The following is a 21,180-nucleotide window of genomic DNA, read 5'->3' as shown; positions in this document are numbered from 1 at the left end:
AAAATAATCTAACCAGAATATCCCTAACTCTACTAACATCATGTTTTAATAAATAACTGGCTACTTCTAGTAAAATTAAGCCTCCAGGATTATTTATACCAGCCAAGAATACTCTGTCTTTATAGCTTTGCAGAAATTTGGTGTGAAAATAAAGTTGAGTATAATGCTGACCCTGAGCTAACAAGTAATTAATGCTTCAATATAAAAATAGAAAATTATCCTTTATGACACAAAGGTGGAATAGAGCAAACCTTTTCTCTCAGAATTGCTTTCCTGCCCAGATCCAGGCATCCAGCCAGACCTAAAGGCTATCCAAAGCAGGAAGAGACGTGCAGAAGAACTTTAAGTCTTTCCAAAGACGTTGCTTTTGCTAAACTCTCTTAAAAATTATTTCATCTCTTTTCTTAAAAATATACAATTCTTTTATTCGTGAGTTGCTGTTCACCACAACATTGTTCCAACTCCAACAGCTCAAGGAGAGAGAGGAAGGTGTCTCAGGTAGTGCCGAAAAGCCAGAGGTGCTGGGCATCAGATCCCAGGAGACCAAACACACCCAAAATGAGGCATCTTCAGCCCTGCCAGCTCCTGCTTCCATGTACCTGCAACAGTGCCTGCTCCTTCTCTTTTGCCCCCATCCAAGAGGAAACAAAACTCTTGCAAAAACAAACCCAACCCCTCCCCACCTGCCCTCCCACAAAGGATTCCTTAGAACCAGAACCGAAAGCGTTAAAAAAACCAATCCAGCATTCGGCTAACAAACGTGCAGACAAGACACATGTTGGCATTTGGAGCTGTGAGACCACAAGTTGTTTCCAACTGAACAAGTTTAATGCCTCATTCCCACGGGGGATGCACGCTGGGGAGTGACCCACAGGAGTTACAGCTGATTGCAAGGATCCCGGGGAGCAAAGGACAGCTCTTCTCAGCGTCTGCAGAATGGGAATTCTCTGTAGTCCCTTCCAATTTAACCAAACCTCCTGTAAAGCAAGCACAACCTGCTCCTGGCATGGATGCCCTAAGCAAACGGGGCCCTTGGCACGATGACCAGTTCTGCCTTCACCTTCTGTTTTACCACATAATAAAGACAAATGACTTCCACTTCTCTCCAGATAAGGCAACTAACATAATATGGATAAATGGGAAGTTAACTACATGAAACATTTTCTGCTTGTTGGGCAATTATTTTTTCCTCATAAGATAACATGATAAATAAAACCTGCTTCTGTACAGATATTTCTCATTTCAGAAACACATACTTGTTACAGGCCAAGAGAAGACCCTGGGGTTTTTGTTTTCGTAAGAAATACAGTAAAAGAAAAAAAAAAAAAAGAAGTGATAAAGACACAAATGCAGAGCTAACTACAGGCTTGTATATACATTTTTGTTATCCACCTCTAACATGGACTCTTGGTGAACAGGATAGACTGGTACTTCCCATTCCTGTTATTCCCAGGATAGCAAGGGAAAAAAAAATAAATCAGTATCTTAAAACCAGTGGCAACATAGTAAAAACTGTACACTGTTGTCCATTAACTTAAAAAGCAAAGTCTCTAGATGGTATAAAAGTGAAAGCAGGTGCCTTCTACCTTTGATAATAAAAGTCTTTTCCCCTCCCCCTATGCTGCACAATTATCTCCATTGTCTTTGCATGGCCAAGAACAAAAGGCTAAGGAGCAAGGCTGCTTGTGATAGACCACTTCTGGTGGCAGCAGCAGAAGTGTTCACGGTCTTGTCGCTCTTGTTGGAGCTGCCGGTGACCTCGGTGGCGTTGAACTCGAACTCGGGGGAGCACTGCTGGAGCTCGCAGCCGCTGCCGCTCTCCTCCCCGCTGCTCTCCTCACCTGGGGAAACAAACACGCCCGCTGTGCTCCTCTGCTGTGCTCCTCTGCTGCCTGCACAAGGCAGCAGGGGCAAAAGGAAAGTGTGGCTGTTCTGGTGTTTATGAGAGGTAAGCGTGGGTCGCCTGGTTAATGTGATTTTTGTGTGCAGTATTCATGTCTGGGCGATGGGTGCAGCCCAGAAAGTCAACCACATTCTGGGCTGCAGCCAAAGCACTGTGAGCAGCAGGTCAAGGGAGGGGATTCACCCCCTTTACTCCACTCATGAGACCCCCACATGGAGTTCTGCATCCAGCTCTGGGGCCCACAGCACAGGAAGGGTCTGCTGGAGGGAGTCTAGAGGAAGACACAGAAATACTCATAGGCTGGAACAACTTTTCTATGAGGTCAGACTGAGAGAGCTAGGATTGTTGCATTAAGACACGGGGTAATGGCTTTAAACTAAAAGAAAGTAGATTGAGATTTGATATAAGGAAGAAGTGGTTTTATGATGAGGGTGGTAAAACACTGTGGCACAGGCTGCTCAGAGAGGGGGTAGGTTCCCCATCCCTGGAAAGACTCAAGGTCAGGCTGGTTGGATGGGGCTCTGAGCAGCCTGATGTAGTAAATGATGTCCCAGCTCATTGCAGGGTGATGCAATGATGACCTTTAAAGGTCCCTTCTAACCCAAACAATTCTATGGCTTTGTGGGAACACCTCTCCTCACACAGCCTGTTGGAGAGGCCAGTTCCCACCCTCCTCACTAACACGCTCACCCACAGCTGAAGCTTAACCAGCTACCCGTGTTAGCATGAAATCCGATTAAAAGGGAAGGAAGAAAAAGCAAAAGGCAAACAACAGCAAACATACTTATGTCAATGAAGTCAACGTCGTTGCCACTGTAGGCATTCTTCAGCTTGTTGGTCATCACCCGCAGAGCCATGATCTGCCGGCGAATCACCATGTCTGGCTTGGTAATGTCCACTTCAACCTCTGGGTTATTCACTTGACTTGCTAAACCATTTCCAGTCACTGCAAAGTCGTACCTGAAAAGAAACCATTCCTGCTGGTACCAGAGCTGCAGCTTGGCAGGGTCCCAGTGACACCATGGGAACTCTGCAATGCCATCCCTGCTTTCAGTCTGGGTGATACTCTGAGCCCAACAGCATCTTTCCACATGCTACACCTCACACAGCCCTTCTTACCCCATCTCCCTTCCCTACAATCTCTGCAGCATGTGGAATGAAGCACTGTTTTCATTTACGCTGTGCCACATGGGCAGGGGAATGACAATTTTCTCCCCAACTTGAAAAGGAAAGGAAGATCTGGGGTTTATATTAATAATGGCTTTCAACCACATAAATCAGTTTGCTGCAGGCTGCAGAGCAATACAAGGTGCTGAGATGCCTTGATGCCAGTTAGATGACACTTTTGGGAATGCAACCTTTGAGACCATGGTTATCCCACAGAAACCTGTAGTAACTGTTGGAGGTAAGAGTGTCATTCTGACTTTAAGTAATGGACCTTAACCATCAAGCTGGGATATTAAATGTGTGCTTCTCACCAGGCAGACATGAGAAGCAATTTCCCTAATAACCCCAGCAGGAGAAACATCTGTGATGCTGAAGATGAGATCCTGCACACCCATATATCAGAGAAGGGGAGAGCCAAGATGCTCAGCTCCAGAAGGTGTACATGCTCAGGTCTGAACACATGTACAGCCTCCTGGTTTAAAAGAGAGGCTGAGCAACAAAACCCAACAGAAAACATTTCCTGACACAGGTATTTGGAGTATCATCTTATACAGCAGGGATAGGAAATTCCCCTTTCCTCCAATTACCGTGCTAGAAAGATCAGTTTATCAGAAGAAAACATTACTTTTCTTAGTTAGGATGCCAACATCAGTATCACAAGACAGAGAAAAGCCTTTAGCACAGTCAACTGATCCTGGACACCAGGATGTTATCATACTCTGAAAAGCATGCTCAATCCCTGTCCTACAGATGGGAGTGACAATGACAATTGGTGGTGACAATTTTGTTATTATTTGTCATCAATATTATATGTTTCAAAGAAGTCTGAGACCACAGCATGGAAGACTACCAAACTTCTACCTTATTGGAGTCATGGAGACAATATTTAAGCAAATTATCTTTCCCAACCCACATAGGATATCCAGCCTGCCCTGTCTCCTTGCCAAGTGCTGCCAAATCTCCATCTCCCCTCAATGCTGGTGCCCCTGCACACACTGGGGTATCTGCTATGAAAAGCCCATAGAGGCTGCTGATAAACAAGATTTCAGGAGGCAGAGCCACTTCTTGTCACATATACCCAAAACATTGCCCTAGCAAAGTGTGGCAGAGTTTTAGGCACACGCAAAACAGTGCAAAAGTTATGAGGTCTGGCTTAGTACTGTGTCCCAAAACTATCAAGGGCAGAACCTGCTTTTACTTAGAAAAACTGCTGGAAAACCCCAGACAACTGCTTTTTTGCCTTTTAGTTTTAATGGAACATCTTGGATTGTGCTTATTTCCTCAGTAAGCAAACAGAAAAAAAAAGAGAAACTTTTATTTCCAAAATAAAAGTTAAACAGTTACATAAACCATATGACAGAAAAACGCTGGCTTACTCATGTGTTGCCAATTTCTTCCTTACAAGCAAAAAAAAAAAAAGAGTTTTGTAACTCTTTTTTTCCATAGAAAGTGTGAATGAAACCACTGGCCCCCTTGTGCCACTGACCTCAGCAGTGGAGAAGGTCTCCACCCTCCATCACCCCTGCCCTTGCTCAACAAAGAAACCAGTTCCTGGTGGAAACACCAACTGGGGGCACTGGGGCAACAGCACAGTCAGACAACACAAGCACCTCTGCTCTGTGGCTGGGATACAGATTTTGTACAGATCTCCCCAGTTCCATGAACAACTAGTAAGGGACTTAAGTCCAAGGAGAGATGACCTATTTGGGTATCCACACTCTGCTCCCTTCTCTAAAAGAAACTCCCATGCAGAGCCTGGACAACACTTCAGTGCTACATTCCAGCTCTTCCATTTACAAAAACAAAAGGGGTAATGGGCAGCAGCCTGTCTTGGGCGAGCTGGGATCACTCCTGTAGGAGAAAAGGGCTCAGGGAGAGGGATGAGGAAACAGGGAAGGTCTGGGGTGAGAGGGAAAGGGTTAACCAGGGGCAGCAGCATCACCAAACCTGCTCTTGGCGCTTCCATTCCAGCACTCATTCTCATTGACAGTGCCTACAGACATCTTTTCATCATTGCAAATGTTGCCAGGGAGAGATGACCAAAATTTTTTGGCTTGTTTCAGCTTCTCTTTCACATCAGTAACCTATTAAATAAAATAAAAAAAGGAACACAAGACATAATCCAGAATACCAAACACTCAGTAAAAGTGAAGTTGAGAAGGGTTTTTTTCATCACAACAGACATGTACAGGCCAGATCTTCAGGCTGTGAGTTTTGATGGTTGATTTACTTTTTTAATACAAAATTAAACACTGCTCCTCAAACACATATTATTCATAAGCCAAGCTTTTAACACAAGCACTTCTCTGACATAGAAGCGCTGAGGTAATTAATGTCTGGAGCTATGGGCAGATTACACCCCTTAGAGAGTTTTGAGACAGCCAAGGAATATTAAGAAAGCCTATCAATTAAAAATGGTAAATTATACCCTGTGGTACTCAAGTATGGAGCACCTGTGTGGCACCAGCAGGACCAGGCACTCACCAGTCGGTCCAGGCTCGTGCCAGCAGCTGTTGTGGGTCGCTCCTCTGGGTTGTAGGGTCTGAAACGAGCAGTGAAACCACCTTCAGAGACAGAGCGAGCAGTCCGGCCTTGGGCAAGTGTTTTTGGCTGGCCACATCCCTGGAAAACCTGTGTGAGAGAAGGAAAGGATTTTATGAAGTAAGAGGTCACAAAACCCTCCCTTTCCCAGGCTCCAATGCAGCCCCTGCCCAAAATAACACATTAGCTTTATATATACTTGAAAGGGCATTCAAGAAAAAACATATTAACAAGAACAAGGAAATAAAACACATTAAATAAAAAAAATTTCTAAGTGTCCTCTTGGCCCATTTACCTTCTGAGACACCTGCATGCTGTTCTCCTGCATGTTCATGATTGCATCTGAAATTTTCACATCAATGGGGTCCATGACAGACTCAATGTTGAAAGGTCCCTCCAGCCTCTCTGCTACCAGCAGCATTGAATCTAACAGAGAGAGAGAAATCCAAAGGTTTGTAATGGAGGAGAATCCACCACTCAGAGAGAAAACAAAGGTTTCTAATGGATGAGCTTCAGGAATAAGAGTTAAGAAGGATAACAGTTTGAGCACATGGACATTGACCACTGCAGTGTCACCTCTGACCAGCACACATCTCCAGGAAATATTTTGCTCAGTTCCCAGAGCCTACACCTTCACCAGGCACTTACAGGCTGCCAGCACCAAACCACAGGCTCATGTACATCAAAAGCCATCACAGCCTGCCAACAGCAGCCTGTAATCAGCTCCTCCCATCAGAACAAGCATTACTAACACTCTCCTTTCCATGCTGGTTTATTAAAGGTTGCCTTGTGTCATTTGTTTTTCAAGACTGCTTTCAAAGCCATCAGCTTCCTCATGCTGGTCTTGAGCACAAGGCACCAACATGCAAGGGTCCAAGACAATCCTTGATAGCATCTCTCCCTTATGGAGAGCTACAGGCTTTTTCCTGCCCAGGGAAGCCAAGAGGTTGCAACTCCTAGCGCCACGTGGACAAATTTGCACAAGGGAGGGAGTCTGTGTGAGAGCAGGGTGAATGCTGTGCACTCATGATGTATTTGGCACATCTCTAAGCAAGGGGAGATGGAAAGTCTCTCAGCCAACACCAGGTCACTCCTCCTGCGCCGACATGCATGTCCTCATCAAATGCATCATTAAACACAGCAGCTACTGGACCCTCCACTACTTCCTCTGGGAAATTACTACAGGCATTAAGCTTTCACCCTGCACTGCATTTAAGCCCTCTCTCTGGTTCTCCCCTACAAGGTGCCTCCAGGAATACACCTGGCACTGAGCTCCTGTCTCTTCTCACCCATCACAACCTTAATTTACTGTTAGTTTTCACTGCAGCCCCTCAATCCCAAAGCATTTGCTGGTCTCCTCTCCTGCATCACTTAACGATGCTCTGCCACAAACTCATCTTTTTCCAGTTGCATGTAATTCCTCAATTTTTCCTAGCCTGAGTGACAAGGACAGAACAGCCCCTCTGGCCCCAAGGAGCTCCTCCCTGCTCCTATGATATGCCTGGTTCCTTCCATTAACGAGAAATGGGCGTTCCACACTCAGTCTATTCATCTTTCTCATGACATTCATCCGCCTCCTAAGTGCAGAAGGTACTTTGCACAAACAGAAAACTTCTGTAGGCTCTGGCTATCTGTTAAATCCCTATAAAGAAAATCTACATACTGAACAATTTAGTAATAGCTCTGCCTGAGTGCCCAAGTCATGTTAAATAAACTACATTTAAAAAACCCCACACATGATGAAAAATATAAACCAAAGATATTTCAGTATGTAAAGTTATTATCATTATTATTAAAAACAACAACATAACACAACAAATTATAATAATAATCCAACACCATAACCCCTACCATGAATTGCAGATGCCTTCCTAGCTTGTAAATTCACTTTTTAAAGAAAACTCAATATTCCAAAAATTTGCTGGGTGTTAGTTAAAGGACTATCATTCAGTTGAGCCCCTCTCAATCACTCAGCTCCACCAAGGTGTGGTTGTTTAGGGAGTGAGCTCCAGAGGAGCTGGTGGTCCCATGAAAGGCCCTCACTCTGCAGGCACACACCACCAGCATCAGTGACAGAGCTCTTGCAGGGCATGGCTGGAATTTCACCATCAGGGACTACAAACAGGTCTGAACTAAATGCATTAAAAAAAAAAAAGGAAAAAAAAAGGAAAAAAAAAGGAGACGGTAATAACAAATGAAACAAAGAGTCTTAGACTGTATTGTGGTGGGCTCCAATAAAGTGATGCTTCAAATCTCTGAGTAATGACTGCTAGCATGAATATACCATTGTGCTGGAGGAGAGAAAAATGCTTTTGATGTGCTACCAAATGGAGACTTTTGTAAACAAGTGGAGCACAACTTAAATGTGTTCATCATTGTCAAAGCTTTTGGGGTTTTTCACGCGCATAAAGAACATCCCGGTGCAGCGTGCAGGAAGCCGCTCATTTCAAATAAAAATATTATGAGTAGACAGATAATAAAACCCACAAAATGCACAGGGTTAAAAAAAAAAAAAAAAAGAAAAATCATTCCATTTTGTAACTACTTAATTCTCTGAGTGGCCAGGAAAGGCCACAGATCAATAAAGTGTTTGTGAAAGACTGAAAGGAAACATAAACCCCAATTCTTCTGGCTGTTTGGCATCTTTGTAAACTTTGAGCCGGGCAGGCCATCCACAAGACCATGGGAATGTAGAGCGAATTGGGCCCTTTGTTAGCAGGGGTGCCATGGCGTTCCATGTATCACAGCCCAGGAATGCAGCCTCTGCTTTGACTGCCCATAGAGAAAATGCATTCGGCCTCCAGCAGAGCTGCCAAAGCTGGTGAGAAAAGATAAGGAAAGGAGTAATTGGAGTTGGGATTGATACTGGCAAGGAAGACTAAACGAAATAAACTTTCATTAGAAAGGGGTGGAGAGGAGCGAGGGCTGAGCATGGGGGGGGGGGGCTCTGCCTCACCCACAGTTTTGATTTTGGAGGCATCCTGCGAACTTTTACCTCCCAGCAGGAGCTGGCTGGTGTCCCCAGAGCAGTGGTGGCCAGCAGTGGTTCCCTCTGGCAGCCCCGACTGACGCTGCCAAGGCTGGCTGGGGTTCGGAGCGCCGCCAGCACCACTGCCCGCAGGAGGGGAGGCTCCTGCCCAGCTCCAGGAGCCAACCTTCCGAGCAACTCAGCTCCCAGAAAAAGATTCTCCATTATGGGGAGCAGAGAGGGGTTGATTACAAATAACAATTATTTGCCCGAGCTCTCGTGCAAAGTAAATGATATTTATGAGCCACGGTGAGATGGCTCAGCTTTGTTTCACCAAAATCCTCAACTCTGGCAGAGTGAAAAATGTATCCCAGCCATGTATTACAAACACACAGCACGACAAAGACTGTCTCTCCTCCCTGTGATGGGGAGATAGAAGTGGATTTAGGTGAAAAAAAAACCCAACCAAGACACACCATCTAGCACCATCCCTTAAAGACCCTTTTCCTCTTGCATACATTTGTCCTTGCTACTGGCATTGAGACAATCCTTGGCAACAAAGCACCTCGCTCTCATGAAGGAAAGCAATTCTTTCTCATTGTGCCACCAATAATCAGAAACCCACATCTTCAGCCTCACTGTCTGACTTGAAGAACAAAAGGCAGTTTTCAGTCTTAACCCCAAGATCTGATTTAAAAGGGGAAGGAAGGAGGGGGAAGACCTTGACCATTCATTAACAACAATCTTTTTTTTTTTTTTTAGCGGGGTGGGGGAAAAAATTCTTTGCACACAAAGTAGTACTCCAGATATGTATATGGAGCCTGAATTCGACATCTTTGAGCAGAGTAAACCTTTGTGGAGAAAAAAAAATCATGAAAAGGCACTGGAGATTAACACTGTTCATTCAGGAAGGCTCCAACCCCCCAACAGCTTGTTTGAAACAAAGTATACCCCTGTCTAATTGGTGTACAATTGTGTCAGGAATAGAGGGAGAAATAATTTAGATAGTTAAAGGGGAGAAAAGAGTACAATTCGGTCATTATTTCATACTCCTCAGCTTTAAATGGTACTTTGGAGAAATAAGGAATTACAAAGTCTTCTTGTCTCAAAAAACCTACAAACTTTACATCCCAGCTTTACATAATTGACTTACTTATAGACCCACTAGTACACACAAATGCGTATTTCACATTCATATAGACTTGCAGCACTTGCTACAAGTTCTCTGATTTAACTATTTTTAAATTGATTTGATAGGTTCAAACTCTGCTTTGGACTCGTAATAAATCATTGCCATAACTTGGCACTTAAACCCACAATGCAAAATCTCATTGAGACCGTGGAGGTGGGATTTTGGGATTTTGTGAGGTGGTTTGGGGGAAATTTTTTTGGGTGTTATTTCTTTAATTATTTAAACCTTTAACCACACACACAAGATATTTGTGGCATATTCCCTGCCCTAAACACCAGATATATTTAATTTAATTTGTCTCAAGTGGCAAACTGAGAGAGAAACGAAAGTCTGGAACATAACCAGCACCTGTTCATTTATTAAATTGTCTAAAGAAAGCACAGCTTAAGTTTTCTGTATCTGTACTCCGCTGCAAGAACCAAGCAAATACTGCCAATAAATGTAACAAAGCTTAATACCACACTTAAGTAATGAGTGGGCAAGAAGCCCTTTGGGGAGGAAGCACTGCAAGAAGCAGGCTTTGCTTCCAACCTGGAATCACATGTATTTATTTTGTCTTGTTTAATAATCTTAATTATTGTATGCAGTCCCTGATCAGTCTCGTGTGACAGGGCTCGCCGGCTTCCCCCGAGGTTCGTTTTCAGCTGCATACCACCTACAGCAATTAGCTGCTTGTGCTTTTGTCTGTTTTCTGGCATTATGCCCTTCCCTTTCATGGGATTCTTCTTTTCTACTTGGACTAGATGTTTGCAAGTCTCCTGGCTTTCAGCTATTTCAGCAACAATTGTAGTTGAAATACTTAATATTCTCATGAGAAAGACGGCTCTGAGGACTGGGGGGCTGGGGTGTCAGCCTCCCAGAGAATGACTTGGAAACCCAACTTAGTGTCATATTTAGCTCCCTATATGGAATACACACACAAAAAAATGCCCTCTGAAAATAACACCCTGCACACATTCAGTTGGCATGGGCAGCAAAGTGAAAATCCAGCGCACAAAAACAGAGGAAAACAAGTTCTAAGACATAAATGGAGCCAGAAATGTCAGCTAGCAGCAATTTCCTTTTTTTTAATCTTGCAACTTAGTGAAATATTTCATTTCTAACAATCTTTTTTGTCCATGAGTGGAATGGAAGAGCACCACAGCCTTTTTAGTAGCAACAGATACTTTACACGTGCACTTCATCACACATTAACTAGAGGGAAGCGACTGCTCCCAAAGGATGCTCGATCACAGATAAATCAAACCTCCTAGAAAAGCAGCACAAATGAAAACATTTAACATTATCTATTGCCTGTGCCCCAAAATGTGATGCACTGCCAATTCTGATGAGCCTTGACCCAAGGTAGAATTTAACATTTCAGTCTAAATTTTATGTATTGAATGACACTGTGTATAAACACAGAAGAGAAATAACAAACAGGAGGAAGAGGATGGCAAAAGCACTAGCACGGTTTCATACAAGACCTGCTGACATTGCAAAAAGATGGTGGCCAAGCACCAAATGAGCTGTTTAAAAACAGATTCAGACATGTCCCATTCAATTTTTTAGTGTAAAATCCAGGCCTACAGCTTTTCCCAAAGCTCTTTATGGCTGGCAAGGAGACTCCCAGGCTGCTGAAGGAGAAAACTGACTTCAGGAAGGACAGCTGTATGGTGACAACAAGGTGTAAGAAGCATAGAAAAACCAGCGTGTACACATGCTTGATCCAGCAAGAAGAAATGCCACTTCCATCCTCCTGAAGCTTGCTGCAACAAAAGTCACTGGCACAACATTCTCATTTATTTGGAGGTTAATGTGAATAGCAAAAGGTGTGCTGTACTCAGAGGTGTGGAAGGAAAAGATACCCATCACAGATACCTGAAAAACCTGCTACAGCTCAGCACAGCCACTCACAATGCTGTTCAGGTGAGGGACACACTACCAGTGCAGACTTACAGGCAGTTTTAACCCATATTGCCTTACCCATAAAGATATTCCACTCGGCATCCAAGTCCCCTTGGTTGGCCAAGCAGCCTCTCATGACATTGAAGCAGTAGTTGTAGCAGGGCTTCACTGACACCAGACCCCGGCAGTGTGGGCAGTACATCATTTTCAGCAGCGCCCGCGTTCCCTGCGGCGTGGGGTTCACCTTTATGAGAGAGAAAGAAAAAAGGACAAGAAAATTAGCCCTCAGTCACTAAAGCAAAAAACCTCACACATTTACCCCAAGGTGCATGGGACAGAGCTGTGCAGAAGAGATGCAGTGGGGTCAGGCGTTGTGGCTGGTCCCTGCTTATGTGCTCCAAAAGCTGGGGAACAGATGGAGGGGTCTGGCTCAGCTCCTCGGGGGTATGTGCCACTCCAGGGGACACAGACAGCCCCCATCTCTGCAAAACATTATTTGCACCATGTAATACACCCTGTAGGATGTGGGACCCCTCCCAGGGCTGCAAGGACAGGCACTCCAAGGGGACAGGCAGCACTCAAGCTCAGGGAATGCAGCAAAATGCACCCAAGTCAAAAGATGTCACACAAAGCTGCACTCTCGGAGCCCTGCTGCAAACATGTGCTGAAGATGATGATGCTGGGATATTTCAGGAAAAAGTGGGACATCAAGATGGGATGTCTGACACGATCCCTGTACCAAACCCACTGGGAGCATGCCCTCCTCCTCAGCGGGGCTGTGGCTCTTCCTGGACAATCGCCCAGCAGGGCTCTCCAGCACAGAGACCAGCTCCTTTATATCACATTCAAGTCCCTCAACACAGCATTTACATGACAGATACCCGGGTTCATTTACACTCAGCACTCATCACGCTCAGTAACACCATTCCCCACACCCCAAGGAGGTGGCAGCTACAACCCTGCAGCTGAGGACAAGCCAGGAGGACCCTCAAAGCCATGGTGCAGCCGCTGGGCGTGTGAGTGGAGCTGTCTGTAGCAGCCACGTCACCCCTAAGCCCTCAACAGGGCTGTTTTCCAAAGTGACTCATGATCATTCATGTTTGATTCACCCTCTGGCCCAGCTTCAAAACATTCATTGAAACCATCTCCATCCAGCCAGTCCAAGGAGCATTAGCTCCATCCCGACCACATGGTGGGTCCATCTGAAGTGTTGAACGGAGAAGCTCCCTCAAGAGCAAGTTTAAGTGCTAATTAGCCACATATGAAAATAGAAAATTCAGATGCAATCAGAGATTCCCTGACAAAACAGAAGTGGTGTCTGGTGTTTTAAACAATGCACCTGAGACTCCTTGTAAAGCATTTAGGAAAGTGCTCTAAAGGGGCTGTGATCCAAGACTGTGGTGGAGGAGACACACAACATCCCTGAGAAAGAGCAAAGTCCCTCAACACAAACAGCTGGAGATGTGGATGGCCTTCACGTGCTGGAGGTCTGGGAACTAACTTCACAGCAGAGGACAATAGGACTAAGTGGAGATGAATGTACACAAGGAAGATCTGGTACCACATGTATGCTGAGGACCTTACTATTGCCCATCTCAGTGTGAGGACTATGGAGAAACTAAGCCTAATCTTCTGTGCAAAACCTTGTTGACAGCCCATGAAACTAGGAGGCAACAGATTTTAACAAAAACAAACCCGAAAAGAAAAAGCATCATATAATCAAGCTGGCTTTGTTAGTAACATCAGCAAAATTTTAAACCCTCTTTTCTTATGGAAAGAGATTATAGATAAAGATCTGCTGTGTTTCTGACAACTCAAACCCATGGTTTCTCTTCAGCAGGCAAGTGAACTGGTTAGAAAGACAGAAGGACAGTTTTCTGTAGCTGATGTGGCTCAGCACTGGATTTTGGCTGGCCAGCAATGTTCATCAGACAGCACTTCACCCTTCTTTTGTCCACAAAAAGCCTGTATGGCTGAGGAAAAGGAGAACCCGTGTAGAAGGCTGTTTGTGGTGGCTGTGGAATCTGATTCAGATGCTCCAGAGCACATACACATTCTATATTTTTATATATATATATATATATATATATATATTTGGAAGGCACAGTGGGAGCAGGAGCCCCAGCAGAAGGCTCCCTATTGGGACAGCATGGCTTTAAAGGAGAGCTGGATCAAATACTAAGAGCTTAAGCAACAGAAACCAGCTAAATCAGATGATTTATAGTTGGAAAACTGGAAACAGACAAATGTAAAGGTATCATCTGCTATCCAGATGGTGCAGTCCTTGCACAACAAAAAAGTGGCAGGGGGAACTCAATAACATCTCGCACCCAGAGACAAGAGCTCTGAAGGACGCTCAAGTTTAGTAGTTTAGTTGTTTCTCTGATAAAAATCCCTTCCTGTGTCATTTAGCAGTAGGTGACAGGACCTCCATGCTAAGTCCAGAGGCTTATCAGTTGATCCTGGCCATCCTAGCACTGCTAGCCCTCAAAGGAGTGCTCTGCATCCTCCTCGGGAAGAAAAATTAGGAAAATGTTGACAGCATGAGTCAGGTGCCAGAGCAGTTTGAAGTGGAATGAGAAGCAGGAGGATTCTCCAGCCCTATTGTGGAAAGCTGCAGCTTTATGGAAGGGATTGCATGGCAGCATGCTGCAAAAAACCCCCTGCAGAGCCATGACCCAGGAGGCCCCTTCCCATCTTAGGTTCCCACCTCGTCCCACAAGCACCGAACGGCTGCAGCCCCGCAGCCTCCCCTGCTTTGATATCCCATAGGGGTTGATCTTTATGAATCCCAGCAGATGCAGGGGAAACTGAAGCTGCTTTCCTGCATTCCACAGCAGGCAATATGCAATGGTCACTTGGATCAGGTCCTTTGAGCAAAGACACGGCATGATTTTAAAGCAAGCGAGGTTTCGCTTCCTTCCTCACACAGGTTTGAGTCCTGCACAGAGCTGCGCAGAGTGTGATCACAAAGGGGTGATGGAAAAGACAAACCCCAGCCTGCAGTGACTGCCAAACTAAGCCCTGCTAGTGATGGATGTAACCCACAGGGAAGCTGTTAGTGTGCAACACAGTTGCAGGTAAAGAGGAAGACAATGGGCAAATTCATCAGTCTAGAATTGGCATTTTATCATGTCAAAAAGCAACAGGAAGGCACAACCAGAGATCACTCTAAGAGACAGTTGTGGGGAAGGCTATGAGCAATTACACCTCGTTACAACAGTGATAAATGCTTAACTGCTTGAGTATCACTGCAAGAGAACCTTAACCCCTGGCACAGGGCCTGCACCCAGTGCAGACCAACTCTGGCTCTGTCAGTGGGGTGTGCCATATGTTGCACTGGCAATTCTTCACAAGCTTTTAATGTTGGCCCTGCCACGCCAGGTGCAAGCTCTTAAAACGCCATTGTACGTAACAGTACACCCAGATATGCTTTGTTCTGGGGTTGTGTTTATCTTGGAAAGCAACTCAAGTTCATTCAAACTGTACTCTAGAATGACCCTCAAAACCAAGTAATCTCCTTTCTAATAAAGCAGAGTACCAAAGAAAGCTTTATTTGCTGGAGGGGATTTACTCTGGTAGATTTGAGCCCAGGTAGTAGTAGCTGCAGTGCACATACCCTGTAAAAGCTTCTGATAGAAGTAAATGCACTCCAGTCCCTTCCCTTTTATCTTGTAAAATTTATTTCCTTTCCATGGCGTTGCACACCAGTGCAGCAATCCATCACCCTGCGGTTTCATCATGTAAATTACAATTTGTCCATATCTATACGCTTTGTCAAATGTGAAGATTAAAAGCTGCTAACAGATGTGTTTTGGCACCAATCTTCCTATCAAACTTGCTCCTTAAAAATACAGATTTGCACACAATTCACAAAAATTAAGTGAAAAGCAAACAACTCAGGGCTTATTGCAAACATTTTGTATCACATTTGTTGGGGTAACGTCCCTACTTACATTGACTGGTAAAGGTAAAATCATGTTCCTGTAAAAATGACATGCTCCTGGCATAACAAAATCTGTTTTTTCTTGGTACCTTGTCATACCCATCCCATTTCAGAGTTTCACATGAGGGAAACTGTTACACCCTTAGCCTTTTCCAACTTGCTGGCAATTGCAGCTGGATGCATTCCTCTGCTAGAAACATCACCACTAAAGTACACACCTATGAAGTGCACTGCCTTATTCACAGGCTACCACAAAACCACCAAAACTCAAGATAAACTGATCTGTGCAAGCCGATAAAGTTCAGAGAAGCAACCGGATTCTTTTTCAGCTCCTTCCCAAGGCAAAGAATAACTGAAGAAGGATGACAGAGCTCCAACCATGGACAGTCCTGCACGGAGCTCCCACAGCTGTCAGACAGCCAGGGCTACATTACATTCTCTCCTTCTACCCTGAAGTTAACATTAAGAATGTTAATAATAACATTTAGAATCCTGTCAGCTTTAATAACTATTTATAATAACACTGATAACTCAGGCTTTCTTATTTTCCACACTTGCACAACAACAGCGTTGCCATGCCAGCAGCACAGCTGCCAGAAAACAAAAATCCAAAAATTTGAAAATAAATGTGATGAAATTACTTTTGTTTTATTTGAAAAAAAAAAAAAAAAAAGACAGCAATACTGGTTAAAAGACTGAAAGAGTAACTTCCAAGTGACATGGAAAGATGATTTCAAAAACATACTCTGAAGCTGCCTGTGAGATGCTCTAGGTGAGCAGTCATCTTAGACAAGTGAGTTGTCATCGATTTTGGGACCAACACAACCCTACTTGCATCATTTTTTCCTTCTCTCAGTGTTGTGCAAGAACCCACAAGAACATCATCTTGGCACACGCTGGTCCTGACGTACAGCTCACTGTGAGGCAGAACATCACTTGGGAGGCTCCTGGTTTGCTTCCCCACCCCAAATATTCCAATGAAAGTGTTTTGGAATTAACTACACATTTAGCCAATTTTGCTGGCCTGGTGCTAGAACATTAATAATTTAGACAGCAACTGGTTGAACCACAGATTAAGGCCCCTGAGGTCTTGCATAAGGGAATACATTTAGGTGTGATCTTGGGAACTGCATGACTCTGTGAATCAACACTCGCTACCCATGGCAGCGTCTGCTGCGGCGTTATCTCGTGCAAGGAGAAGTTCAAGAGGACATTTCTGCTCAGTTCCCAACTTATAGAGTGTGCTCCCCCCACTCCACAAGTGACAGTGCCAAGAGGAAAAGCAGAGCTTCTGAGAGTCACAGCACCAGGCACTCGAGCTGCTGTGTTAACATTCACATGCTTGTCTTCCCCAGCAGCAACCCCAGCCCACAAGGGGCATGGGGGACCTCAGGCTGCCAGCCAGGTGGATGCCTCTCCCCCTGAACACTTACACAGGCTCAGCATCTCCTGCTATGGTGCCCTTGGGACCAAAGGGCATCACATCAAGCTTGCTCTCTGTAGGAACAAGCCTCTCCCTGTCTCAGACACCACGGATCATGAGGAGTGTTCCATTTGCCTTAATGAGTAAAGCAGCAGTGATATTTATCCCAGCATCTACAACCAAAACCATCCTTAATTATCCTTCACATTGTTTTCAAAAATAGCAGCAGAACCACAGTGCAGGGCAGAGAAAGAAAAAGCCAAAACCACGCCAGTGGACTGGAGTACTCCTGCATGACACCATCTACTCCAAATCCAGAGTCCTACCCAGGCACTCCCAGCCCTAAATCTGAGCTGACTGCTGCTCCAGCATGCTTTGAAGGCCTAGCACAGGCCCTCAGATGGCTGGAACTGAGGCAGATGCAGTCAAATTCTTGGCAGGTCTTCTCAGGGTCATCTTTGATGTGGAGAAGTGCTTGGTATTGTTTTCTGCATTGATGTTTGCCCCGGTATGTGGAAGGAAATGTCCTTGTGCACGGCAGCCCCTTGGTCTGGCCTCAGAGCTTGCAACCTGCTGCCTGGAGAGCACTGCCCCTTAGGAGGTCCCTCTGCTACACACTAAAAGGGCTCCTTAGCTCCTCTGGTTGTTTCTTAGTTACCCACATAGCAGAAGTGCTGCCCTCCTGTCCCTTCCCGGTGCATGCAAGCAGCAAATTCCATTTCTGTCACTTCCCTGGCAAGGTTGGCTCTTGCCTGATATTGCAGCCTTTGGATATATGAACATGAAATTCTTTCTGAAAGAGGATTAGAGCCACATTCCCCTTAAGTCAAACCAAGGGCAAAAACTGCACGGAGGGAGGTCAGATCTCTGACTAAACTTTTAGATCCTGAAATGGTAATTATTAGGGTTACAACTTTCACCAAAACCAGATCTTGGTGCCCTACTATTCGTGATGACACAGGCCTTAATTCTTATCCATTCATTGTTTTATTATTTTCATCACTGCTTCTCCTAAGCCAATGGCTGGTCTACATTCACCACCCATGCCAAAAATGACACAAGCCACAGTTCAGTTTGCTCATGCAGACCAGCAGGTCAACCAACAGCTCAACTTGTGTTCCACAGGTGCCTCATTCAAGATAAGGGTAAAAAGCCACTGCCAAGTGCAGAATGTCACATCCACACATCCTGGTCTGCAGAGAGATGGCGACACAGACACAGGGGTTCAATGCTGGGTGGCTGCATGCTTCAGCCCTCATGTGCCTCTACTGCTGACCTCCAGCCAGACCTCCCCTCCCAGCTCCTCCTCACCCTACAAAATGCTGTCAGGGAGCCTAGCCTTTGATTCCACTTCTTCCCTCCAAACAAGGACCTTCACCCCATACCTGTAGCTGACCTGCACCCTACAAGCCCCAGTGCACTTTGCCCTCAGAGGTGTCATGACCCTCGACCAGGCTGTGGGTTTAATGGCATGCAATTACAGGAACATCTCAGCAGCCTGTTGCAGGTTCTTATCCTTTTTCAGTCACTCATGGCTCTGCCTTGTATTGCTCCTTTTTTCCAGCCCTGGCCAGGGCAGGAAATGTCACTGCTGGCAGTAATTTAACCTGGCTGACTTCAGTGCTTGCCCAGGGTAAGTAGAGTGATCAGGGGACAGGCAGATTTCCATCTCCTGAAGGCAGGGGCAGGAAGGTCAGGGAGAAAGCACCCAGCACCCAGAGAGAAGCACTGGAGGCCCCCAGCCCCTTGCAGCCAACCTTAGAGGCAGGGCACATCTCTAACAGGCAGAAACAGCATCCTGTACAGATCTGCTGTTCAGAGCAGATCTTGAAAATATTGTACTTTTTGGGTCCAAAAAGGGAATTTGAAGGGTGAAGACTTGAGCATCAAAACTGTGGGGTTTAGACAGTTTGAAAAAAGCCTATGCTTTCTCTAAAAACCGTAAGGCTTTCTCTCTCTTGTGTATTTCAGTACAGTGGTACAGGTTTTGATCCATTCAAGGCTGAATTTAAAGTTCTTTTCTAGCATTCTGGCTCAGACATCAAGCACACTTGCAGCTTTTCAATATTCTCTCTTCTTTTACCCCTTTATTCCCAAACTCACACAAGAACAATATCCTTCTAAATGCAACTCCCTAGTGAAGATGTAAAAATATCTGGGATCATTAAAAAGCCATCAAGGCCATTGCACTGCAGAGTGCTCTTTGCTCTCCTGATAGTATCCCGGGAAAGTACACAGCTGGGCCTTGCAGAAGTTTGTATTTCTCCTCCTGAAGATTTTCAATTAAACATTTTTAACCTACTTGTCACAAAGCACATTAAAAATGAAACTAATTTGCATTCCTTCGGACATTTTTTCATAAAGAAGAATGAAGATTTATCCCCCAAGTTAATCCCTGGTATAAGCAGTCATTCCACTACAACTCCTGAGTAAAAATAATAAGGAAGAAAAGTCAATGGAGTCATTACATAGAGCTCAGCAAAGCCAGGCTAATCTATATGTAATGTGGGAAGCCCCAAAACACAACCACAGAGCAGCAGGCATAAAAACATTAGCTTTTAAACTCACATCTAGGATTTCCCATTGTGTCTTGCAGAAACACCATGTTAGATTCCCATTGAATGAGATTAAAACACTACAGGAAAGATTATTATTCCTTCTACTGCTGCAGCTAAAGCTTAGGTATTCAACAGCAGGGACTTTTGTTACTGCTTGGAAAAGTCAATCTGTTGCAGGATTTTCAGTGCAACTTGTGAGACTGAAGTGGAAAGTAGAGCAACTGTGATTGTCCACGGCACGTGAGCTATGTTTGCAGCTGCGTGGGACTCTGGGTAGCTTTCCACACTCAAGCAATTAATTCTAGGGTTGAAGGCAACTCTACACTCAAGAATCTTCAAAAGGGAAAGAGAAATCACAATGCCACCTCGGGTTCACGACTGATTCGTAACAGATGCAGGGACCGCAGCCCTTGCGGTTCCGTGTCAAGTCTGGAGACGTTTTGATGAATTCTGAGCAGATGGAGCATAAACACAATCCCTCACCCATGCACGTTTACTGCCCATCAAGTAATTGCACTGTACAGGGGCTTAATGGCCAGACCTCCCACCCAAATATTTCATCCACACTCTACAGCAGTGAAAACCCCATGCCCTGACCACAGGAGCTGCCACACAGCCACAAAACAAGGGCCACCAAATCTGAAACCCCAACCAAGAGTCAGCAGGCTTGGCCAGTGGCCTGGCACAGAGACATCACATTTAATGTACCACCACCCCTCCCTCCCATCAGGACAGCATCCCTGAGCCTGAAAGGTTTTGTGATCTCCTAAGAGTGACCCCACATGTCACACACAGAGCTCCACACACCCATCCTCAACCAGCAGCACATCAGTCTACCTAAGAGTCATGTCTGTTAGGTGGGGAGCCAAGGTGCCCAAGAACCCATACCTGTCACTGCTAACTGGCAACTCACTCCTGGAGTCTGGGTTATTTTAGTTAAGCAACTCCTTCCTTGCTAATATTCTCTGCCCTCCCATACATATTCTGGCCTATTGCCAGCTGTTTGCCTCATTTCTCTTCAAGAAAAATTAACATGGAAGCAGACTTCTTTTTTCCCCTATCCTCACAGACGGTATTTTAATATTATCCCCATAAGTCAAAGAAATTTGAATGATTATCTCATTTAAGGATGCTGTTTGTGCTGCCTACAGAACTGCACTCTGCTTCTAATAGTATCTGAACAGCTATTCTCTTTTTTTTTTTCCTGGCACTTGGGGTGATTCAAACTCCTGCCTGCTCTTTCAGCCTCACATTTTATTACTCCATAACCAGGTAGAGAGAAAGTAAACGTCTCTCTGCCCGATTAAATGATTACAATAAATCTTCCACAGCCCACAGGAAATGAGCTGAGTTTGTTAAAAGGAAATCACTAATATTTGTTATCTTACATAATCACTTCAAGGGGATTATTGACTCTTCCCTATATGATACAACCCAGACTAAAATTAAAGACAAATCTCATGTCAAAAAAGCAGTCACCCCACTAAACAACTCCAAAGTGATTTATATGAAGAGGGAGGTAAACATTTAAGTAACCAATACATCACAGCTCTTTTATTACCCCAAAAAGTGACTTTACAGAAAAACTCTGAAGT

General features: G+C 44.8%; 1 protein-coding gene across 1 annotated transcript in view; it reads right to left on the bottom strand.

The window, feature by feature from the left end:
* Nucleotides 1–1,052: 1,052 nt before the first annotated feature.
* The window catches only part of GPC4 (glypican 4), a 66,197-nt gene continuing 46,069 nt past the window's right edge, over nt 1,053–21,180 (bottom strand). The window contains 6 exon segments of the mRNA XM_030967314.1: nt 1,053–1,841; nt 2,688–2,863; nt 5,018–5,154; nt 5,555–5,701; nt 5,907–6,037; nt 11,737–11,902. Of these exon segments, the coding sequence (XP_030823174.1) occupies nt 1,630–1,841; nt 2,688–2,863; nt 5,018–5,154; nt 5,555–5,701; nt 5,907–6,037; nt 11,737–11,902 (969 nt within the window). The 3' untranslated portion in view covers nt 1,053–1,629.

The sequence above is a fragment of the Camarhynchus parvulus genome, chromosome 4A (assembly GCF_901933205.1).
Source record: "Camarhynchus parvulus chromosome 4A, STF_HiC, whole genome shotgun sequence".
NCBI lineage: Eukaryota > Metazoa > Chordata > Aves > Passeriformes > Thraupidae > Camarhynchus > Camarhynchus parvulus.
Note: the sequence above shows the minus strand (reverse complement) of the source record. Positions and strands in the feature narration are given on the sequence as shown.